The sequence below is a fragment of the Zeus faber genome, assembly GCF_960531495.2.
Source record: "Zeus faber genome assembly, chromosome: 19".
In the NCBI taxonomy this organism is placed as follows: domain Eukaryota; kingdom Metazoa; phylum Chordata; class Actinopteri; order Zeiformes; family Zeidae; genus Zeus; species Zeus faber.
Window position 1 is genome coordinate 12,786,545 of NC_137206.1, and position 26,282 is coordinate 12,812,826.

The window sequence follows — 26,282 nt, forward strand, 5'->3', positions numbered from 1 at the left end:
TGGATACTGCAATGTCTTCAGGGAAGAGGAGTGGAATGGGGAAGGCTGGTGTGTGGAGGAGAGGAGGGGAGTTCATAGGGAGAAGATAAGGGGCAAGAGATGAAAGGCGGAGAGGGGATGGTGGAGGAGATCAGAGGAAGACGATTGAAAGGGAGAATCGCGTGACGTGGGAAAGACGGGCAACCTTTTTTTTTTTTTAATTTCTTTTTTCTTTTTTGGGGAGGTACTGTTTGTTGGTCCCGCTTGACTTGAACGTTGCCGGTCAGACGCCCCCGCTTGCCGATAGATCCTCCCATCCAGCCGGACCCCGCTCTCCACCTCCACCATACACATTGCACCCATCTCGGCCGCACCTGCAGGACTCCCGTCGGCCGCCGCCCGTCCCCCAATTACAAGCGTCCCTGACAGGGTATAAATCCGATCCAGATGGCCCGGCGGTTGATTTATGACGGCGCACGGAGGATCCATATCCTCCCCGCGTCCTACTTAGCGCGGGCTCTCCCCCTTCTCCCCCTGCCTAAGAGGTTCCCCCCCCCACGTGGAAGGCGCACCAGGCTTCTTCATGGGATAGCACCCATTAATCCACTCCGCTATCAATCCTCCATCTCTTCCTCCTCCTCCTCCTCCTCCTCCGCCTCCTCATCTCCTGCCTCTCTCGCTCGCATTTCTCTTTTTTCACACTTTTTTTTTTCTTCCCCGCTCTCCTCTACCCTCTCATTTATTCCTCTCGGTAGAGGGGGATCTGAGGGCTGAGGTGGAAGAGCTGAAGTTGCTTTGAACAGAGGCATATGTCATGCTGTCACTGCCACCAACACACACACACACACACACACACACACACAGACACCACACTAACATGCACGCACACAGAACGCATTGCTTTAGATGTCAGCGAGAACAGAAAGATCTGGTCATCTCCTTTGGTTTCTTATCATCCTCTTTATCTGTGCCGCCCGCCCGCCGCTGATTTCTCCCAAAGAAGGAATAGTTTTGCCTCGAGGCCAATCTGCGCTGGGAGAGCGATTTCACTCCTACCGCGCTGAAATGACACTGTCAGCAATTTTGCGCTTTATGCTTTCGCTTTCTCACAAACGCTCCTCTCTCCACCCAACCCCCCACCCCCCCACCCCCGCTCTCTCTTGCTCAGATCTTCGAGGGGAACATGAACTACGACACCCCGGAGCTGAGGACAGTGGAGCCCCTGCTGACCCGCTTCATCAGAATCTACCCGGAGAGGGCCACCCCCGCCGGGATGGGCCTGCGGATGGAGCTGCTGGGCTGCGAGATCGAAGGTACGGCCCAGAGCCCCTAGTAGCGGGTAGTCCTCGTAAGATGTTGACATGCCATGACCCGACCCCGAGAGGCCGACGGCCAAACCGCACTAAATCACAGACGGATGAACCTGTGCATTTGGAATCGCCCCTTTTGAAACCGGGTTCGTCCGGCCCATTCGTCATCCGCAGCGGGGACGTGGTATAGGGTCGGTATTTAAAGATGCACGCGAGGATTCCCTCGCTGTCGGGCCAACAGCTGCCCCATGACAGCTCTTCTGGATCTGAGGGGAAAGCTGTCCCGTCAACTCCCTAACCCCACGAAACATCAAAGTCGGGCCCCGTGTGGTGTGCGCCACTCGTCGCCTGGTTCATACGAGCAGCCCTGGCCCGCTGGGGGGATTATCACGGGTTGACCTCCGTGTCAGGCTCCTCCCAGCTCCTGTCGTACCTGTATTCTATTCGAGACCCACACTTCAGATCGACGCCTCACTCTTGGCCGACTCTGAAATTACCTCCGTTCTTCGCTCGGGCCCAACCCTCTCTCCCAAAGCTGGTTCGTGACAGAAACCGCTCGGCGTTGGTTCAAAAGTCTGTGCGGTAGCTCGTCGAGCGCTAAGTGGATTTACATATTGTATTTTGCGGGGAAGGCAGCGGGCCCATCCGGTTGTAAGCCACGGACTCCCACGGGGAGCTTTAGTCCGATGATAACGCTTGTTTTCACACCGAACACACACACACACACACACACACACACACACACACACACACACACACACACACACACACACACAATTGCACCAACATGCACAGTAACTGCAATTACTCCTGCAAACATGTGGGTCTTCCCCATCGCAATTGCAAACTTTCATAGGTGCAAGCACCAGTACAAGTGTGTGTGTACGTGTGTGTGTGTGTGTGTGTGTGTGTGTGTGTGTGTATATTGCGTGTAAGTGTGTAACGTGTGTGTGCGTCCTGGTATGTATTCCGAGCCCCTAGTGACGGGGCTAAATCCTCATTTCTGTGCACTGCTCCCCCGACCCCGACTGGGACCTTCCCCGCCCCGGATCTGACAGGGTTTGATGTGCCCCATATTTCATCGAGGAGAGAGGGGAGGAGGGCGAGAGAGGGAGCGGACGAGAGAAAGCGAGAGAGACATACACACACGAGCACAGGCACACAGATGCATACCGTTTCCCTCCCGTCCCTCCGTCTGCCTCTCTCTCTCTCTCTCTCTCTCACTCTCTCACTCTCTCTCGCACCGCTTTTCCACTTCCCTCTCCCTCAAGAGCAGGAAAGCTTGTTCTTCACGTCGTTTCCTTAAACACAGAGATGTACCAAACATACACACACACACATACACTCATAAACACACACACATATACACACACACACACACACACACACACACACACACACAAACACTCTGACCGCACGGCCGCGGAGCGTGGACTCGATCCACGCCCACGTCGGCCGCGCCCACATCTGAAGCCCGTCGGCGGGCTGTAATCATAGGCTGACGGAGGTTCCGTGTCCCCAGCCAATCCCGAGCCGCGTTCCTCCATCTCCTTCGCTGAGCTCCGAAGCTTTAGCAACCTGCGGCTTCACCAGCCCACCGCTCCAAAATCTATTTATACACACACCAAAAAAAAACCCCAAAAAACCTCGGTAGCATGATAAAAGGGCGGCCTCTAATAGCCTGGTAACCGGGATTGAAGTCCCAGATTCGGAGCCGATGTCGTGACGGACGGAGGAGGAGAGATGATGCCCCACCTCGTACACAGTGGGAGCCGTTAACATTGCGTCCGCATGTGCTGGAGTGTAAACTCTGTCTATTCTCTCCCTCTCCCTTTTTTATCCAGCTCCCACCCAGCCTCCCACCACGCCGGCGCCCACCACCGTGCCGCCGGACGAGTGCGACGACGACCAGGCGAGCTGCCACAGCGGCACAGGTGATGACTACGACCCGACAGGTGCTAACGTCGCCCCTCATGAGACTGCGCTCTAAATGACCCCCACCCGCCCACCCATCCCAGCACACCCCTCCATCACACCCACCAGCCCACGTGGAGGCCCTTCCATCCTTCCATCCTTCCCTCCTCCCTCCCTTCCCGCCTTCCATCCTTCCTTCCCACCGCCCACCGCCTCCGCAAAACTTGCATTCGAGAATTAGCTCGCTCGTGTGAAAGGCAAACGCACACACGCCTCAGCAGCCAGCCCCACTTTACCGATACCGTGCCTGTCTCTAACGCCGAACTACTCCTCCTTCTCATGCAAGCACACACGCGCACACACACCCGCATGCACACACAGACACACACACACCCACGCGCGCGCACACACACACACACACACACACACACACACACACGCTTCCACACTTCCACTTCGAGCACAGTTGTCTGATGCTGTTTTTTACCCCTACCTTCCTTTCCATTCCTCTCATCTCTCACCTGCCTCATCCAGCTCTCTTCTTCCCTCCCTCCCTCCCTCCCTGCCACCCCTCCCCTCCATGCCGCCTGGCCCACTTACCCACTAACCCCCTCTCTCGGCTCACAACACTCGACACTGCCTGCCTCCCCGCCTGCGAAATCCCACTAACCAGCAGTCTCCAATGATGAGCATGGCACCGTTTCAGCCTTGTGTTTTTTTTTACGTAAGAAATGGAATGTAATATTCTGCAGATATTTTTAGACGTGCTATCTGAATATGAATATATATATATATATATATATATATATATATATAGTTAGATGTCGTGAGATCTGTTGGTTGAAACAAAGAAACGGTGTGCTAACGTGGTGTGTTTGGGGCCTGCAGGTGGGACCACAACGCCAGAGACCACCACAGCCGAGCTGGACACCATCCCAGGTGAGCGTCCATGTGTTTACGGCATCGAACGTTCTCTTTTTTTTTTTTTTTTTCATTTCCGATCCCGGACTCCTCCCATGGTCCCCTTTAAAAATCGGGATTACTCAATTGCAGGATGAATTGGGAAAAAAAAAGAAACCATCTACTGTAGTTCAACGCCTGTTTTGCAGTCATAGCTGCCTATCACAGATGATGACACCTCCGATAATACGTGCGTTGATAGGGCGTTGTTTTGTCTTCTTTTTTTTCCCTTTTCTTCCTCCCTCCACTCTGACGTGCATCTCCGTGTGATTAAGGCTGATGATGATTTGGGCCTGGAAGGCTCCGGCTGATGGGGCGGGGGGGCTAAGGTGGTGGTGTTGTGGGGGGGGGGGGGGGTGATGGCCTCGGCGATGATTAGCACTGGGGCTCTGCTGCTGCCTCCTCAGCATAATCACTAATCACTGGGCTCACACACATAGAAACACACACACACACACACACACACACACACACACACACAAACGCGCGCGCGCGTCGTCTCCTGGAGTGCTGAGGAGAGTCGGCAGCCAGCTGAGATGCTGTGGTCCAGTCTGACCTTGTCTAATGGACCACAGGCTGCACTCCCCCCACCAGCTCTGTCAGCAGCCTCCTCGGAAGGTTTACTGTCTGCCCGTGCACGGCAACGCTAATAATACACAAATACAAAGGATGCATGTGGGAGGTGGTGGTGCAGGTGTGTGTGTGTGTGTGTATGTGTGTGTGTGTGTGTGTGTGTGTGTGTGTGTGTGTGTGTGTGTGTGTGTGTGTGTGTGTGTGTGTGTGTGTGTGTGTGTGTGTGTGTGTGTGTGTGTGTGTGTGCGCGGGTGCCTGTGTGCGTGCGTGCGTGCATGCGTGCTTGTTTGTGTGTGCATGGGGTCGTACAAGCATATGCAAATAAACACTCACGCATTTGATTTCCTCCGTTAAGAGGTCTCAGCTCATGCATCGTAATCAGCTGCATGCGTGTGTGCGTGTGTGCGTGTGTGTGTGTGTGTGTGTCGGAGGAGGAGGGAGGGTGTGTGGGCGTGCATGTGTACCCACCACGTATCATTAGATGTATTTTCCGCGGACGCACGGCAAAAAGAACCTCAAAAAACATTAATAAAAAAAAAAAGGGACCAAGGGACCAAGGGAGCCAAGAGGACGCTCATCTGATCCGGAGCTCGTCGGTAGCTCCGTTTCAACCCTCTTAAGTATGGAAAAAGAAGCCAGCAGCCCTTTTAATTGGAAATGGGATTTCTTGGAGCGGGGGAAAATTAAAAAAAAACAGAATCAAGGGGGGAAAATGTGGCTCCGCGTCTGCGACGGCGTTCCACGTGGGAATGCCGTCCTTTGTGTTAAATGGATAAATAGGACGACCGCCTGCAGAAGCTAGTTAAAGCCTCCCCATTATTAAAGGCACCACACACACACACACACACACACACACACACACACACACATTCACACACACACACACATTTAGCACATTGACTAACATACCAAGCATTTCTCTCTCTCTCTCTCTCTCTCTCGCCTCTTTGGAAGTCTCCCTTCATCCAGTCTGAAAGGCAGAACTCGTCATTGCAAGGAGCTCTCAGACATTGGTTCTAATGTCTTTCTTCAGTCCCCATTCTTCAGCGCTGCGTGTGTCCAGGGGGGTGGTGAGAGGGGGTTTTAGCGTATTAAGGGAGACCCTTCGTCGCTACTATAGCCGTCCTTTAAAAAAACTCAAGTCCCCGCTCTCATTAAAGCCCCCGGTCTCTTGGAGGCTCTCTGTGAATGCCGCTTTTCTCGAATGCCGGGACCCCGCCGCTCCCCTCCGCCGCCTCCTCTCCCCTTTTGTACCGCCGCGCAGTGTCTTTTCTAAAGCTCTGCTACATTTATTGAAGGAGATCATTACCTGGAGCCAAAATGTAGGGTCCGCGCGGGGTTTCTGCCCCATTCTTTTTCTTTTTATTTTCCGGCTGAGCTCTGGCTCTCTTCTCAGCTCCCGAATAGCGTCCAGCTCCTTAAGGAGGTTAGCTGGCTGTAGCCCCGTCCTGGTCCCTGGTGCCCGGACCGCCTCGGTCCAGCGATCCTCTGCTGCCATCTAGTGTTCGTTGAAGGCCAAAGCCAAACTGAAGTCCCCCAGTCTTTGCCCGCGGTCACATTACGACAGGGCCCCCGGGGTCATTGTTACAGTAAAGCTTCCGAGCTCTTGGCAGAGTCTCCCTGCCTAATAGCGGAGCCCTGACTCAGTTCAATATCCCGTCTCTTAGTCATTTAGGTAATTACCGCGTTTAACGACAGTGATGACCGGCGTTTTGAAGACAATTAAGGTCGCAATGACGACGGCCGACAACTTATAATCGCCCGGTTAATGTCGGCTCCTCCTCTGGCCTCTCCCTCAACTCGTCTCCTCTCGACCTCTGACCCTCGCAGCCTTCCTGTGGTTCGCCTGCGACTTTGGCTGGGCCAACACCCCGTCCTTCTGCAGCTGGACGTCGGAGGACACCGGGTCCCTGTGGCAGATCCAGTCCAGCGGCACGCCCACGCTCAACACCGGACCCAACATGGACCACACCGGTAGGTTTCCGCGCAGTTCCGCACCTCCACGCAGCGTCCGCGCCCTGGATCCGAGGCGTTAGAACCCTTCCACCCCTCACCCCTTTAACGCCTTTCCGTTGCCTTAGGCGGAGCTGGGAACTTCATCTACACCTTGGCGACGGGCCCCCCGGAGATGGAGGTGGCCCGGCTGGTGAGCCCCGTGGTCAGCTCGCCGGACTCGGACCTGTGCATGTCCTTCTGGTACCACATGTTCGGGTCGCACATCGGCACGCTGCACGTCAAGCAGCGCAAGCAGACGCTGGAGAGGCAGACGGACATCCTCCTGTGGATGGTCAGCGGTCACCAGGGAAACCGCTGGAGGGAGGGACGCGTCCTGGTGCCGCACTCCAACAGACCCTACCAGGTGGGCGGTCGGAGAGGACGTTTGCGCGGCACGCGTGAGCTTCCGGAGTCATTTCACGCTCCTGTCTTTTACCTTCATGCGGTTGTTGAACCTTTTGGGGGTGGGTTTTGTTGTCTTCCAAGGTGGTGATTGAGGGTGTGGTGGAGAAGAAGAGCTGGGGAGACATTGCCGTGGACGACATCAGGATACTGGATGGCCTGAACGTGGCCGACTGCAAAGGTACGGCGTTGCAGGCGGTGATGTTTCTCACGGTTCTGTACACTGTTTTGCCGTGGTGTTCAATTCTGATTCTTTTTTTTTTTTTGTTCGAATAGATCCCGATGTGCCCACAGAGGCCATGCTGCCCGAGGATCACACCAATAAAATCAGTAAGTCAGCTCTTATATAGATAGATAGATAGATAGACAGACAGACAGACAGACAGACAGACAGACAGACAGACAGACAGACAGACAGACAGATAGATAGATAGATAGATAGATAGATAGATAGATAGACAGATAGATAGATAGATAGACATAGATAGATAGATAGACAGACAGACAGACAGACACAGTGCATGTGTTGAATACAGGCAGAGAAGCGGTTGCCCATGGCAACTGTCATTATTTACAGACCAGCGGCCGTTGTTTAGAAATAACTCGCTGTTGATTGCAGCTTTAGACCAATCAGGATCGAGTATTCCACAGAGCTGCGTAGTCATTTTTAGTGACGGCTATGATCAAGCTGATAGATCCATGGATAGACAGACAGACAGACAGACAGACAGACAGACAGACAGACAGACAGACAGACAGACAGGCAGACAGACAGACAGGTAGGCAGGCAGGCAGGCAGACAGACAGACAGACAGACAGACAGACAGACAGATAAATAATAATAAAAACAATGAAATTAGAAAGAAATGGGAATATACAATAAACGTAAAAAATGGAAAAAAGATCAACACACGATAAACTTCTAAATGCACAAAGACATAGAAAGCATTGGCAATATACAATAAACCTAAAATTAAAAATTAAAAAAAACCTCTGTATCAACAATTCATCCATTAAAAGAAATATCAACAAAGAACATTTGGCAATGTGCAGCAGTACTCTATGTCCATATTTACTATTCCTTCTTAAAATCCTAATACAGATTTTTACCAGTTACCACCAGTCTAAACTCCAACCTTTTAAATCCTAATTCTGCAACATTTTGCCCTCCTTGCGGTTCCACTCCCTGTTGTGGTCGTGCTAATTGATTGTTCATTTACTAAGTGACGGAGGTGCCCTTAACATTTTCTCCGCCGCCCCCCTTCCCTCCCCCTCCAGTCGAGGAGATCACCGACTACCCGGACATCGTGAAGAGCAACGAGATCAGCGGCCCGGGCAACATGCTGAAGACGCTGGACCCCATCCTCATCACCATCATCGCCATGTCGGCCCTGGGCGTCTTCCTCGGCGCCATCTGCGGCGTGGTGCTCTACTGCGCCTGCTCGCACGGCGGCATGTCCGACCGGAACTTATCGGCCCTGGAGAACTATAACTTTGAGCTGGTGGACGGCGTCAAGCTAAAGAAGGACAAGCTCAGCAAGCTCAACGTACAGAACTCGTACTCCGAGGCGTGAGCGGCGGCAACGGAAGTGCGTTTTTGGTGTGGCAGGGTCACTCGGAGATGGGTGCGCACAAGACTGGAGGCAAATCCTCTCACTCTTATATATAGATGTTTATCTATATATATATCTATGTATGTAGATATATATATATGGTGGGCGGGTGAAAGGGACTGCCGGTGCGCTCGCTCGCAGACAGGTCGACGGACAGGTTCAGGAACCAATGGGAGGTTTGGACCGACCCCACGCTTTTCTCAGGAGCTGCAGTAACAATAACCTACCAGTAGGGGACACTGTGTACAAAATAAATACGGACAGAGAAAAAAAACAAACAAAAGAATATGTACAGATGATTTAGATGATATTTTAATTTTCTATTTTGATTTTCATCCACTTTTACAATCGTATGCTGGTGTTGAGACCAATTTATTATGATGTTTAAAGTATTTATCTTTTTTGTTTGTTTGTTTGTTTATGCGGGGAGGGGGAGGGGGGTGGTGGGGGACCCCGTTTTTTGTTTTTTTTTTGTTTTGTTTACGATCAATTCTTAGAAGCTGTGTTGTCTGTTTTCAACGCTTTTTCAAAGAGATGAGTCAAAATCCTATATGAACCATACAGAATTTGTGGAATAGCCCTAACCCCCATGAGCCTCTACAGTACACTCCTCCGCCGCTGACCCCTGACCCCTTCCCTCTTTCATCGCTTCCTTTTTTTTTTTTTTTTTGTCCAAAGCGAGGCTTCCATCCGCGGCAGTATATGGTTCTGACAGTGCCTTTAGTACATCTTTGTCGGCCGTTGCTTTAATTATTGTTTTCTATTTTCAACGTGTGCATCGTTTAAGTTATGAGGGAGAAAAAGAAAAGGAAAGAAGTTGTTGTTTTTTTTTTTCCCGGTGAGGATCTGGTCCAACATCCGACGTAGCGCTTTGCGTTCCTTTTCGTTCGGTCCGCTTTCATTTTGGTCCTTTCTGTCCAAACATACTGTAAATATGTTTTAATATATTTTATTGCCGTTGTTTTTTTTTTCTTTCGAAAAAGGAAAAAAACAGCTGCAGTTTCCCTTTTTTCCTGGGCTGTGTCTGTGTGCGTGCGTGTGTGTGTAAATACAATCATGTCGACTGTTTTCTCGTGGAAGGTGCAGTGTTAATGTTTTTTGTTTTTTTTTTTGCTTTACGAAGTTTAAGAAGACGGAAAATTGTCGATGGCTCTCTAATTTCGATTTTTCATTTTTAAAGAGCCGTCCCCCGCCGCCATCTATCATTTGAACCGGCCACTGGTCACAAAAACAAAAAAAAAAAAGGCAAAAGCACTACAGGACCATTGAGGTGAAAGAGGGGAGGAAAGAAAGAAAGAAGGAAAGAGAGAATTCCCACGATAACGAGCCCGTTGCAATCACACGCTCACACTCACACACACACACTCACACACTGATCCAAATGCATTTACGTAGCTGAGCTCATATCGTCCATCGATCAAAGAAATTTCGCGGTGAATAAACGGTAAAAACCAAAAAAAATAAAAATAACAAAACAAAGGAAAACAAACCCAATCGTCACTTCCTTGGCTTTACTGGGAGCGGCCGGTCGGTTTTCGGGTCGTCTCCAAACCTCACTGTGGATTGTTCGCTGAAATTTTAACAAAGAAAAAAATGAAAAAGGCAAAAAAAAAAAATGCTGATCTGCCGAGTCTCCTCATGGCGGGAGGAAGGGGGGATTAAAAACAAAAAAACAAACAAACAAACTGAAGAATGGTGCTATCATTAGACTGAGGACTACCCCGGTGTGTATTGTACGACATATGCTGTATTGTAGCTTTGCGGTCCGCTCGGAGCCTCAAATACCACTTCCCACCCTCGTTGTTCCCCCCGTGTAGCAGCCATAGCGTGGTGATGGTGTTGGTGGTGTTGGTGGTGGTGGTGGTGGTGGTGACGGCGGAGCCGAATCAGGTCGCCCTGGCCTATAGGCCGCGGCTTTAGCAAAGGACGGTCGCCAACCTCCTACACGTCCCGGAAATAAATAAATAAGCAGATGGATAAAAACAGGCCGCGCACGCACCCCACACGCCGGGACCGCCATCGAACCCGCACTCGAGCCCCCCACCGACAGCTTCACCGACGACTATTTTCTATCGCTCTGTAAATCCACCCCCCGGGGCCGCCCCCTTCCGCTCCTCCGACTTAATAGAAATAGAGATAAAAAACGTAAACGCGTCGATGCGGTAAAAACGTAAACGATAGGCGACGACTGTGGAAGAAGAAAAAAAATAAAATAATCGCCCACGGCCTGTTTTTATGTCTATTTTTAAGCTTGACAAAAAAAAAAAAAGCAAAAAAGATAAACAAAAACAAATAAATACAACCAAGCCCTCGCTTGGAGAGAGAGACCAGCGGAAGGAGGAGGAAGAAGAAGAAAAAAAACGACAAATTTTCCTCTCTTTTTTTTTTTGTTGTTGTTGTTTTGGAATAAAAGAGAAGAGAAAGGGCGTGTACCCCGCAGGACGCCTACGGAATGGGGGGGACACGGAGGGGCAGTTTGGACTCCAGAACTCTTGGGGGGGGCGGGAGGTTGTTTTCCTTTTGGAGGGGTTTTGTTTTCTTTTGAATTTTCTTTACACCACAACAATCATAGACTCTATCCCGAGAACGGAATCGTCCCTTTTATTTTATTTTATTTTTTTCTCCCTACGTCAATGTTCTCGGTTCGTCCGTGTGCCGTGGTGAACACACGCTGGATTGTTCATTTCAGGTTCTCGGCCCGACTCCCTGCGAAACCCTGACCCCCCAGCTGGCGCTTTCGGCTGTAGGAAGACTGTAGCTAAAAAATACAACCGTCTGCGAAACTAGAGAAAAAGAGGATACTGTAGCGTGGACTCGAAAAAGAAACTATGTTGCACTGATGAGTATATTAAAAAACAAAAACAAAAAAAAAAAAAAAGTTTATGTGTTTATAGCGTCCATTTGCAAAAAAAACGTGAAAAGGTTAAAAATACTTTAAAAACAAGTGTTCATTTCTCTTTGATCTTTTTTATATATAGTTTCAGATTATGTGCTATAATTCTGAAATGTACAAAAAAAAACAAAAAAAAAAAATGACTATTGAGATGTTTTTCATTATTGAAAAAGGCATAACACATTTTTCCTGCAGTAATGTCCCCACCCCGTCCCAATCCCCGTCCATTTATTGCTTTGTTTTGTACGGTCATTCCAATTTTTTGTGCAGATTTCTTTTTTTTTTTTTTTTTTTTTACAAGAACAAAAAAAAAAGACTTTTATTTTCAATACTGCTTCTGTAATTTTGCTGTTGTAGGGGAAAAAAAAATAAGATGAATAAACAGCAAACCCTTAAAAAAGTAAACAGAACGTGTGGTGTTGTGAGCCCCCGAAGCTAAAAAAAAAAAATCATAATTATCGATGAAGTACAACGAAATCCAAGGAAAAAAGTCTAAAGACTAAAGAATTCCATTTGATTCAAAAATGTCATATTTATCCTCATCTTATTGTAGGGGAATTTAAGGCCAGGGCAAACAGAAAGAAACCCGAAATCACCAACTCAGTGGACTTAGCATACTCAGGTATTAGAAAGGCTGTGTGGGAAGGAGGCAACGGTATCACAAAAGTTTATTTGTAATTTCAGTTCCTGAGGCAGTGTTTCCCAAAGTGTGACCCGCGGGCCCCCGGTAGGCCGTGAAGGTACTGCAAGTGGGCCGCAGAGACGTCATTTACAATAAGTCAATAAAAAGTTTTTATTTTACGATTTTGTAATTAAGTTTGAAAAACCATAAAATATTTAGAACTAATAAAACAAACCATGGTATTTAAATGACTTGTTATCCTTCATTTATCGGCCTTTTTTTCGATCGGGATTGTATCTTATGTCTCGTCGTCGGCCGGGAATCGCAGCTTTGGGTGGTTTGGGTGGGATTTCAAGTTGCGGCATCCTTACGTTTGGGAATGGCTGCTCTAAGGAAACATTCCAGTGCAAATTCTGCTCTGATGCTTCGGCGACAAAATCAAATGTCGCCATTTCTTTGAGCGAACACCTCTATGCTGATCATTTGACGATATTTTGGTCCCTGGCTATTGGTGCTTCCATAAGATATTTACACACAAGGAAAGAGTCAGGGAATAAGGTGCAGCCGGCCGGTGGTTATTGCAAAATAACCCCCCGACAGGGTGACCAGGGGGGTTACTTTGCCATAATGAACAGCCGGCTGAACATTATCCCTCTTATAAGACTCAGTAAATGAATGGATACATTGAGACGGAATATGATTTGAGAGGGTTTTAAAAACTTGTAACTCTAGTTCGGTTAAGACTAAGCTAAGTCCACAACGTAGCGTAAACTTCAGTAAAGTAGTGAACTATCGGCCCTACTTAACGTCTCCCTGCAAATGACTGTTACAAATGTGGAACTGGAAATGGCCTCCACCTCATGTTAGCATTAGCTATTGTATGAGTGCATGTGGTGAATCCAGGCGGAGAAGCGGTTGCCCGTGGCAACGGTAATTATTGACAGACCAGTGGCCGTTGTCTAGAAATAACTCGCCGTTGATTGCAGCTCTGGGCCAATCGGAATCGAGTATTCCACAGAGCTGCGCAGTCATTTTAAGTGACGACTATGATCAAGCTGATAGATCCATAGATAGACAGACAGACAGACAGACATAGATAGATAGATAGATAGATAGACAGACAGACAGACAGACAGACAGACAGATAGTTTTCGTGTAATCAGGTTGAGTTTCTTCACAAAAAACGATGGTGTGTGTGTGTGTGTGTGTGTTTGTGCATGTGTGTGTGCGTGCGGACGTGCATACTCCTGGCACACGTATGTATCAGGCAAAACAGAAGACAGCCCTATATGTTTAATAATAATAAATTAAATATATCAAGAATCCATAGACATGCATTATCAAACAAAAAAGCCGTTCAAAGCCACTCTCACTGTATAACTAACAGTGCACCCACTAGACCACACACACACACACACACACACACACACACAGACACACACACACACACACACACACAGCTGTGAAAAATCCAAAGTGCAATTTTTTTATCAACAACCAAAAAAGAAAAAAGTACAATAACAAAATATGTGCAATACGCTTCATTACTCTGATTCCAAATTTATGTTGTTTCTACTTAGGAATTTATTTTCTACATATTTTATATTGCATATAATGCTTACCTTGCTTCTTACTTACTTTTTGGTCACTACGACTCTTTATTGATGCTTGATTGATTTTCTGCTGTCACTTTCTGCTGCTGTAACCGTGCAAATTTCCCCGTTGTGGGACTAATAAAGGTTTATCTCTCATGCTCGTCTCGTGTGTCGTTAATTGTTCACTTTGCAATTCACACATTCAGCGTGTGAAATAATAACCATGAAATAATCCAGTCATTGGATTAAAAGACATTACATACAGGTTGTATACAGGTTGCTAAAAAGGCTCCCGACCACAATACGACTTCAAGCTGCCGGAATTGAAAGGAAAACGCAGCAGTTGGCGTTCCAAACAAACGGAGGGCTGGACTTCCACAGCCGGGCCCCTGATGCCACGCTGCCCGGCCCCGTGTCAGAACTGTGAGCGGGGACGGCGGCGCGTGGCCACAGGCGGGCGTCGACCACTAATGGGAAACCGGTGCGCTTCGGCTTCTTTCTACGTCAGCCTGTCATTAGGGCCAAATTAGAAATCGCTATTCATCGCTGTTCATTGCCACGGTTTTTATTTTATTTTTTTTCTCCCTTCGGGTCTGAGGGCCACATCTAAAAAGGAAAAGTGTCTCGCCTGTCGATGGCACGCCGCTCCCAAACCGCCGGAGGCAGGTCACTAGGTTTACACACTGGAGTCATGTCTGTGTGGAACAGGGAGCGTACCGTCAACTCATTGATTCCTATTGGATTATAAAGGATTTCTCAGAAGCACAACCCTCTACTAGTTAACAGTTTATTTAGGAGCAGCATGGATAAAGGGTACTGATAGACAGTTATGGACGGGATAGTTGAGGTGGTCCAGACTGTGTCAATGAGACATAGGGGACGGCTTGTGTCTTCTCCTTCTGTCGGCTGCTTCCGTTAGGGGTCGTCATAACAGATAATCTGTCTCCAATACCTTATGTTATGCACATCTTCGAAAAATGTCAAAGTACAGATGTTATGTTGAAGAACATTCAAAAACGACATACTTCACTATGACGAAAAACGTCAAAATATACGATGCTGGAAAACATTGAAAAACGACATACTATACTATGCCGAAAATGTCAAAATATACTATGTCGAAAATGTCAAAATATACTATGTCGAAAATGTCATAATATATAAAGCTAAAAAAAAGCCATACTTTACTATATTGAAAAATGTCAAAATGCACTATGCTGAACAACATTGAAAAACGATATACTATATACTATGTCGAAAATGACAAAAATTTACGAAGCTAAAAAAGCCATACCATACTATGTTGAAAAATGACGAAATATACAATGCTGAAAAACAATGAAAAACGACATTCTATACTATGTCGAAACTGTCAAAATATACTATGTTGAAAAACATTGAAAAAGGACATACTATACTATGTCTAAAATGTCAAAATATACTACGCTAAAAAAGCCATACTATACTATGTTGAAAAATGTCAAAATATACTATGTCGAAAAACATTGAAAAATGACATACTATACTATGTCGAAAATGTCAAAATATACTACGCTAAAAAAAGCCATACTATACTATGTCGAAAATGTCAAAATATACTATGTCGAAAAACATTGAGGAACGACATACTATACTATGTTAAAAATGTCAAAATATACTATGTTGAAAAACATTGAAAAAGGACATACTATACTATATTGAAAATGACAAAAATATACGACGCTAAAAAAGCCATACTATACTATGTCGAAAAATGTCAAAATATACTATGTCGAAAAACATTGAAAAAGGACATACTATACTATGTCGAAAATGTCAAAATATACGATGTCGAAAAACATTGAAAAAGGACATACTATACTATATTGAAAATGACAAAAATATACTATGTTGAAAAACATTGAAAAAGGACATACTATACTATGTCGAAAATGTCAAAATATACGATGTCGAAAAACATTGAGAAACGACATTATTATACAATGTCGAAAATGACAAGAATATACTACGCTAAAAAAGCCATACTATACAATGTTGAAAAATGCAAAATATACTTTGTCGAAAAAAAATGGAAAATGACATACTATACTATGTTGAAAATGACAAAAATATACTAAGCTAAAAAAAGCCATACTATATATACTATGTTGAAAAATGTCAAAATATACTATGTCGAAAAACATTGAAAAAATACATACTATACTATGTCGAAAATGTCAAAATATAGTATGTCGAAAAACATTGAAAAAGGACATACTATACTATGTCGAAAATGTCAAAATATACTATGTTGAAAAACATTGAAAAAGGACATATTATACTATATTGAAAATGACAAAAATATACTACGCTAAAAAAGCCATACTATACTATGTCGAAAATGTCAAAATATACTACACTAAAAAAAGCCATACTATATATACTATGTTAAAAAATGTCAAAATATAAGATGCTGAAAAACATTGAAAAACGACATACTATACTATGTCGAAAATGTCAAAATATACTACGCTAAAAAAGCCATACTATACAATGTCGAAAAATGCAAAATATACTATGTCAAAAAAAAATGGAAAATGACATTATTATACTATGTTGAAAATGACAAAAATATACTAAGCTAAAAAAAGCCATACTATATATACTATGTTGAAAAATGTCAAAATATACTATGTCGAAAAACATTGAAAAATTACATAGTATACTATGTCGAAAATGTCAAAATATACTAAGTCGAAAAACATTGAAAAAGGACATACTATACTATGCCGAAAATGTCAAAATATACAATGTCGAAAATGTCAAAATATACTATGTCGAAAAATGTCCAAATATACTATGTCAAAAAACATTGAAAAAGGACATAGTATACTATGTCGAAAATGACAAAATATACTATGTCGAAAATGTCATAATATACTATGTTGAAAAATGTCAAAATGCACTATGCTGAAAAACATTGAAAAACGACATACTATACTATGTCGAAAATGACAAAACATACTAAGTCGAAAAACATTGAAAAAGGACATATGGAATGGAAAATGACATACTATACTATGTCGAAAATGTCATAATATACTATGTCGAAAATGTCATAATATATAAAGCTAAAAAAAGCCAAACTTTACTATGTCGAAATTGTCAAAATATACTATGCTGAAAAACAATGAAAAACGACATACTGTATACTATGTCGAAATTGACAAAATATACTAAGTCGAAAAACATTGAAAAAGGACATACTATACTATGTCAAAAATGTCAAAATATACTATGTTGAAAAACATTGAAAAAGGACATACTATACTATATTGAAAATGACAAAAATATACGACGCTAAAAAAGCCATACTATACTATGTCGAAAATGTCAAAATATACGATGTCGAAAAACATTGAGAAACGACATTATTATACGATGTCGAAAATGACAAGAATATACTACGCTAAAAAAGCCATACTATACAATGTTGAAAAATGCAAAATATACTATGTCGAAAAAAAATGGAAAATGACATACTATACTAAGTCGAAAATGTCAAAATATACTACGCTAAAAAAAGCCATACCATACTATGTTGAAAAATGACAAAATATACAATGCTGAAAAACATTGAAAAAGGACATACTATACTATGTCGAAAATGTCAAAATATACTACGTTAAAACAGCCATACTATACTATGTCGAAAAATGTCAAAATATACTATGCCAAAAAACATTGAAAAATGACATAGTATACTATGTCGAAAATGTCAAAATATACTAAGTCGAAAAACATTGAAAAAGGACATACTATACTATGCCGAAAATGTCAAAATATACAATGTCGAAAATGTCAAAATATACTATGTCGAAAAATGTCAAAATATACTATGTCAAAAAACATTGAAAAAGGACATAGTATACTATGTCGAAAATGACAAAATATACTATGTCAAAAATGTCATAATATACTATGTTGAAAATGTCATAATATATAAAGCTAAAAAAAGCCAAACTTTACTATGTTGAAAAATGTCAAAATGCACTATGCTGAAAAACATTGAAAAACGACATACTATACTATGTCGAAATTGTCAAAATATACTATGCTGAAAAACATTGAAAAACGACATACTATACTATGTCGAAAAACATTGAAAAAGGACATAATATACTTTGCCGAAAATGTCTAAATATACTATGTCGAAAAACATTGCGAAACGACATACTATACTATGTCAAAAATGTCAAAATATACTATGTTGAAAAACATTGAAAAAGGACAATCTATACTATATTGAAAATGACAAAAATATACAACGCTAAAAAAGCCATACTATACTATGTCGAAAATGTCAAAATATACTATGTCGAAAAACATTGAGAAACGACATTATTATACGATGTCGAAAATGACAAGAATATACTACGCTAAAAAAGCCATACTATACAATGTTGAAAAATGCAAAATATACTATGTCGAAAAAAAATGGAAAATGACATACTATACTAAGTCGAAAATGTCAAAATATACTACGCTAAAAAAAGCCATACTATACTATGTCGAAAAATGTCAAAATATACTATGTCGAAAAACATTGAAAAAGGACATAGTATATACTATGTCGAAAATGTCAAAATATACTATGTCGAAAAACATTGAAAAAGGACGTACTATACTATGTCGAAAATTTCAAAATATACTATGTCGAAAAACATTGAAAAAGGACATACTATACTATGTCGAAAATGTCAAAATATACTACGCTAAAAAAAGCCATACTATATATACTATGTCGAAAAATGTCAAAATATACTATGTCGAAAAACATTGAAAAAGGACATAGTATACTATGTCGAAAATGACAAAATATACTATGTCGAAAAACATTGAAAAAGGACATACTATACTATGCCGAAAATGTCAAAATATACTACGCTAAAAAAAGCCATACTATACTATGTCGAAAAATGTCAAAATATACTATGTCGAAAAACATTGAAAAAGGACATACTATACTATGCCGAAAATGTCAAAATATACTATGTCGAAAATGTCATAATATACTATGTCGAAAATGTCATAATATATAAAGCTAAAAAAAGCCAAACTTTACTATGTTGAAAAATGTCAAAATGCACTATGCTGAAAAACATTGAAAAACAACATACTATACTATGTCGAAAATGACAAAATATACTAAGTCGAAAAACATTGAAAAAGGACATACTATACTATGCCGAGAATGTAAAAATATACAATGTCGAAAATGTCAAAATATACTATGTCGAAAAACATTGCGAAACGACATACTATACTATGTCGAAAAATGTCAAAATATACTATGTCGAAAAACATTGAAAAACGACATACTATACTATATTGAAAATGTCAAAAATATACGACGCTAAAAAAGCCATACTATACTATGTCGAAAATGTCAAAATATACTATGTCAAAAAACATTGAAAAAGGACATATTATACTATATTGAAAATGTCAAAAATATACGACGCTAAAAAAGCCATACTATACTATGCCGAAAATGTCAAAATATACTATGCCGAAAATGTCAAAATATACTATGTCGAAAAACATTGAGAAACGACATTATTATACTATGTCGAAAATGTCAAAATATACTACGCTAAAAAAAGCCATACTATACTATGTCGAAAAATGTCAAAATATAGTATGTCAAAAAACATTGAAAAAGGACATACTATACTCTGCCGAAAATGTCAAAATATACTATGTCGAAAATGTCAAAATATACTATGTCGAAAATGTCATAATATATAAAGCTAAAAAAAGCCAAACTTTACTATGCTGAAAAATGTCAAAATGCACTATGCTGAAAAACATTGAAAAACGACATACTATACTATGTCGAAATTGTCAAAATATACTATGCTGAACAACATTGAAAAACTATATACTATATACTATGTCGAAAATGACAAAAATATACGAAGCTAAAAAAGCCATACCATACTATGTTGAAAAATGACGAAATATACAATGCTGAAAAACAATGAAAAACGACATTCTATACTATGTCGAAACTGTCAAAATATACTATGTTGAAAAACATTGAAAAAGGACATACTATACTATGTCTAAAATGTCAAAATATACTACGCTAAAAAAGCCATACTATACTATGTTGAAAAATGTCAAAATATACTATGTCGAAAAACATTGAGAAATGACATTATTATACTATGTCGAAAATGACAAGAATATACTACGCTAAAAAAGCCATACTATACTATGTCGAAAATGTCAAAATATACTATGCTGAAAAACAATGAAAAACGACATTCTATACTATGTCGAAAATGTCAAAATATACTATGTCAAAAAACATTGAAAAATTACATAGTATACTATGTCGAAAATGTCAAAATATAGTATGTCAAAATATACTAAGTCGAAAAACATTGAAAAATGACATACTATACTATGTCGAAAATGTCAAAATATACTATGTCGAAAAACATTGAAAAAGGACATACTATACTATGTCGAAAATGACAAAAATATACTTCGCTAATAAAGCCATACTATACTATGTTGAAAAATGACGAAATATACTATGCTGAAAAACGACACTATACTATGTCGAAAATGACAAAAATATACTACGATAAAAAAGCCATACTATACTATGTCAAAAAATGTCAAAATATACTATGTCGAAAAACATTGAAAAATGACATAGTATACTATGTCGAAAATGTCAAAATATACTGTCGAAAAACATTGAGAAACGACATTATTATACTATGTCAAAAATGACAAGAATATACTACGCTAAAAAAGCCATACTATACAATGTTGAAAAATGTCAAAATATACTATGTCGAAAATGTCAAAATATACTACGCTAAAAAAAGCCATACTATACAATGTTGAAAAATGTCAAAATATACTATGTCGAAAAACATTGAAAAATGACATACTATACTATGTCGAAAATGTCAAAATATACTACGCTAAAAAAAGCCATACTATACTATGTCGAAAAATGTCAAAATATACTATGTCGAAAAACATTGAGAAATGACATTATTATACTATGTCGAAAATGACAAGAATATACTACGCTAAAAAAGCCATACTATACTATGTTGAAAAATGACAAAATATACTATGTCGAAAATGACAAGAATATACTACGCTAAAAAAGCCATACTATACTATGTTGAAAAATGACAAAATATACGATGCTGAAAAACAATGAAAAACGACATTCTATACTATGTCGAAAGATGTCAAAATATACTATGTTGAAAAACATTGAAAAAGGACATACTATACTATGTCGAAAGATGTCAAAATATATTATGTCAAAAAACATTGAAAAAGGACATACTATACTATGTCGAAAATGTCAAAATATACTATGTCGAAAAACATTGAAAAAGGACATACTATACTATGTCGAAAATGACAAAAATATACTTCGCTAATAAAGCCATACTATACTATGTTGAAAAATGACGAAATATACTATGCTGAAAAACGACACTATACTATGTCGAAAATGACAAAAATATACTAAGATAAAAAAGCCATACTATACTATGTCGAAAAATGTCAAAATATACTATGTCGAAAAACATTGAAAAATGACATAGTATACTATGTCGAAAATGTCAAAATATACTGTCGAAAAACATTGAGAAACGACATTATTATACTATGTTGAAAATGACAAGAATATACTACGCTAAAAAAGCCATACTATACAATGTTGAAAAATGTCAAAATATACTATGTCGAAAATGTCAAAATATACTACGCTAAAAAAAGCCATACTATACAATGTTGAAAAATGTCAAAATATACTATGTCGAAAAACATTGGAAGACGACATACTATACTATGTTGAAAGTGACAAAAATATACTATGTCGAAAAACATTGAAAAAGGACATACTATACTATGTCGAAAATGACAAAAATATACTTCACTAATAAAGCCATACTATACTATGTTGAAAAATGACAAAATATACTATGCTGAAAAACGATACTATGTCGAAAATGACAAAAATATACTACGCTAAAAAAGCCATACTATACTATGTCGAAAAACAACGAAAAACGACGTTCCATACTATTGTAACGGGTGTGGTTAGGACCCAATTGCAGCACAAAGACAGGCAGAGATATTTGGTAATGTCTTTTATTTGTAGAGCAGACGGAAGACAGGCAGGGAGCAGGCAGGGAGCACAGGTAGAACAGGCAGGGAGCACAGGTAGAACAGGCAGGGAGCAGGCAGGGAGCACAGGTAGAACAGGCAGGGAGCAGGCAGGGAGCACAGGTAGAACAGGCAGGGAGCAGGCAGGGAGCACAGGTAGAACAGGCAGGGAGCACAGGTAGAACAGGCAGGGAGCAGGCAGGGAGCACAGGTAGAACAGGCAGGGAGCAGGCAGGGAGCACAGGTAGAACAGGCAGGGAGCAGGCAGGGAGCACAGGTAGAACAGGCAGGGAGCAGGCAGGTTCCATAACGAGGAGTGCAGACCGAAGACAGGCGGCAGGGTAGGCAGGGTACTTGGTCGGAGCGAGGCAGAGTCGGTAGCCGGGAATCAGTGCGGAGAACGCTGGAGAGTCCGGTGCAAGCATCGAAGACAATCTGGCAATGGGTGACTGGAGAGAGAGGCTTCTATAGTGGTTGGGCAGCTCTGGAACAGCTGTGTGCGCAGGTGAATAGAGTTGGGCTAAAGGGACAGGTAAGGAGAGGGAGGGGAAGGTAGAAGAAGGCGGAGATCATGACAACTATGTCGAAAATGACAAAAATATACTACGCTAAAAAAGCCATACTATACTATGCCGAAAATGTCAAAATATACTATGCTGAAAAACATTGAAAAACGACATACTATACTTTGTCGAAAATGTCAAAATATACTCTGTCGAAGATGACAAAAATATACTACGCTAAAAAAGCCATACTATACTATGTTGAAAAATGTCAAAATATACTATGCTGAAAAACATTGAAAAACGACATACTATACTATGTCGAAAATGTCAAAATATACTATGTCGAAAATGTCAAAATATACCAGGCCGAAAAACATCCAAAAACGACATACTACATATGAAGTACTTTGTTCGAAATGTCAACATATACTACGCTAAAAAAAGGCTATATTATACTATTTTGAAAAAGTTAAAAATATATACTAAATGGACAAACATCCCAAAACGCCCTACTAGCTTCTTCTTCTTCTTCTTCTTCTTCTTCTTCTTCTTTCGGCTGCTTCCACTAGGGGTCGCCACAGAGGATCATCTGCCTCCAATACCTTCTGTGCTGCACGTCTTCAAAAAATGTCAAAATATTCCAGGGCGAAAAACATCCAAAAACGACATACTATATACTCTGTCGAAAATGTCAAAATATACAATGCTTGAATTCATTGAAGAACGACATACTTACACTACGTCAAAAATGTCAGAATATAAAATGCCGAAACCTTTGAAAGACGACATACAATGTTGAAAGAGTTAAAAATACGCGACGTGGAAAAACATCCCCAAACGACACACTATATATACTATGTTGAAAATGTTAAAATATGCTATGCTGAAAAACATAGAAAAAATGACACGTCCTTAAATATACGACTGAAGGACCTGTTCAACCCAAAGATACAATCCAACACAGCTGCCCCGAAGAAGTGGAATTTGGTTTTGCCGCACTGGAATGGCAAGAACCGTGCCACGTGACACTTCCATCGTTTTAGAATTATCATCGGCGGCCTAACGTTGACCCGGGGATCCTCGCGTTTAGTCATTTGGCCTTGGCCGAGAGGTGTCTGGGTAAGGTCGGGTGTGTGCGCACGTGTGAGTGCATCCGTCTTTGGACATGTACGTGCACATGCGCGTGTTTTTGTCGTTCCCCCTCCGCTGAAGGACACACACAAAGGATTCCCCCCCAATGGGCAGCAGGGCTCAGCGTGGGGGTACAACAGAAGCGACAGTTTCCCATTATCACCACAGGGTGACGCGGTTGAGTAGCGGAGATTGTGCCGCTTGTGAAAATACGTTTCCATTTTCGAACTGGGGCCCTACATTTAATTAAATGTATTTTAAAAAATAATAATGAATTGACTAAAACTAGAAACTCTGTTTCTATAAATACAAGTACTGAACTCACGTACAAAACAGGAAATCGGTATTTGTTTTACAAATATAGATTACAATATTATTATAATATAACGATAAGCTAAATGATTATAACGTACATACAAATATTACATTTTAACATACTCTATTATATATTCAATCTGGGATATTTATTATTTTACAATCAAAACAATAACATTTTCTCACTTATTCCACAGAACACACGCTCGTTCAAACATTTTCTCCGTTTCCCCGCACTGACCAACAACGACCACTAGATGACGCCATAACAGCAGAGTTGAACCTTTCTTTCCGACTCGCTCGTTCGGTATCTTCAAATACTTCTCATTTTTGGCCAAGATTATTTTGGGGGTTTCAGCCTTGGGCATAAGCAGCTCAAGCTGAATGTCCATTGTGTCGACATCAAAGTAAAAAAAAAAAAAACTCTGGGGGTGCACTTTGAAGCCTCGAGAAGAAATATCCAACCACGTGGAATAATGAGTTTACCTGGACAAGGGCCAGATCAGATGGGATCCATATTTCCTTGGAATGGGAATATCGTGCAGCAGCAATATGGATCACATTAGTATTCAATATTTTCCCCAAGGCCACAGATGTCAAGCATCTGTACGCACGTCGGCTGGAGTCGCTCTGCTACTTTATGATTTTCCTTCTGCGCTTTCATTTCCTCTGACCGGGTCACACCTCACCGTTGCTTTGGATTCGCTTGAACGTTATCACCATATATTGCGGGCGATTGTTTTCTCTTCAATCGATCTGACCTGGTGACCTCCCCCCAGAAGAGCCGTGTGCCTCGGGAATGCATTCCCGGGAGGAGACAAAAACAGGAAGCGATGTTTCCCTCTCTTCCCCCAAAACGTTAAAACTACCACCCATCCACCCAAGACTGTGGGGGACGATAACTGTCCTCCCGCTGAGTCGAATGCAAATAAACAGCGGCTTTCTTGTTATTTTTCCACTGCAACCGGAGAACCAGAGCCCAGCAAAGTACAACCGACACCGGCAGATGTTGCCAGGCATGGAAAGTCCTTGTAAATGTGAACATTGTATATTTTGGATCTCCATGCGCCACGACACCTTTAAAAAAAACAAAAAACGAATGATGTCATTCAAATATACACGGCCGTGGGACAAGGAAAACATCCATCCTTCATTGCCCAGAGTGACGGGGGGGATGGAGGAGGGGGGGGGGGGAAAAAAGAAAAAGAAAGGTCCTTTCTTTGGTGAAGCACAAGCGGGGTCTTTACTTTGGCTCTGCAGCCACAGCAGCCGGGCTCTGGCGGACGGCCACACCCTGAAAAAGCCTGCACGGAAACCTGTAATTGTAGTCCAACCTGAAGCTATTTTTGAAAAAAAAAAAATATATATATATATATATATATATATATATAATTAACCAGCGAGGCAGCAGGAGACATATGTAATTCTGCGTTTATTTCGGACGACTCCCAATATTTCAGATAGGTAAAATGGCGCCGACGTGTGCTTTTGTGGGGGGCCAGAGCGCGGCGAGTGGACTTTCTCGTGTCACTTCAGTCGAGGAAGGCTCATCTGGGTCGAATTAAGCGTTTATTAGGTTCTGCGGGTTCGGTGCGAGTTCCTTGCGCTCGGCCTCCAGCTTCTGTTTGCTCTGCTTTGTTGGCGTTCTCCGGTTACTGGAGCCACTTCGAGTGTCCCCAGGTCGACCTTGACCTCGGTCCGTCTGACTTGATGAACATCTGGCTCCAAGAGTCTGTTGTTCTTTGTTACTTCTGAGGAGTCGATTCCCTCAATATCTGTGCTATAACAACATATGTATTCCAGCGTGTGTTTAAACCATCACGTCTCAATGTGAACGCATGTTTGTGCGCATGCATGCTGAAAAGCGGCATTGTCAGCATCCGGGGCTGACCCTCGTCTCCAAGGTTTTCCTTCTTCCGATCGATTTGTTTGTTTCGTGTTCCCCCCCGGTCACTCGACTCGGTGGGGCGAGTTGCCGGGGCCGTCCTTGCCGGTGAATGTTCATCCATGTCGAGGGTTCAACCCCGACCACAGCTGGCTATGCCTCTCCGTCAAATTCACAACGGCTGGCCGCCCGCTTTTGGTGGCGGACCCCGCCGCCCACAATGGAAATCGCATTATAGAGAAGCGCAAATTGAATGATTGTCTATTATAAAGTGCCAGCTAAAAAGAGTATGAAATATGTGGGGCTTTTTTTTTTTGTTTGTTTTTTTTACAAAATAATCTCACGGATTACCACTTTAAACCGTTATAGCAGCGGGGGCAACGCGTTACACGC

At 42.2% G+C, this 26,282-nt stretch overlaps 1 protein-coding gene across 2 annotated transcripts in view; it reads left to right on the forward strand.

Annotated features, from left to right (window-relative positions):
• nrp1a (neuropilin 1a) overlaps positions 1 to 9,075 on the forward strand; it is a 62,027-nt gene extending 52,952 nt beyond the window's left edge. The window contains exons 10-17 of one of the 2 annotated variants that reach the window (XM_080019972.1): positions 1,148 to 1,292; positions 3,134 to 3,244; positions 4,092 to 4,154; positions 6,567 to 6,710; positions 6,818 to 7,095; positions 7,218 to 7,314; positions 7,410 to 7,463; positions 8,412 to 9,075. In XM_080019972.1, coding sequence (XP_079876098.1) covers positions 1,148 to 1,292; positions 3,134 to 3,244; positions 4,092 to 4,154; positions 6,567 to 6,710; positions 6,818 to 7,095; positions 7,218 to 7,314; positions 7,410 to 7,463; positions 8,412 to 8,707 — 1,188 coding nt within the window. In that variant the 3' untranslated portion in view covers positions 8,708 to 9,075. The remainder of the gene's footprint in view (positions 1 to 1,147; positions 1,293 to 3,133; positions 3,245 to 4,091; positions 4,155 to 6,566; positions 6,711 to 6,817; positions 7,096 to 7,217; positions 7,315 to 7,409; positions 7,464 to 8,411) is intronic. The other variant, XM_080019971.1, reaches the window with a different exon arrangement.
• The last annotated feature ends 17,207 nt before the right edge of the window (positions 9,076 to 26,282 follow it).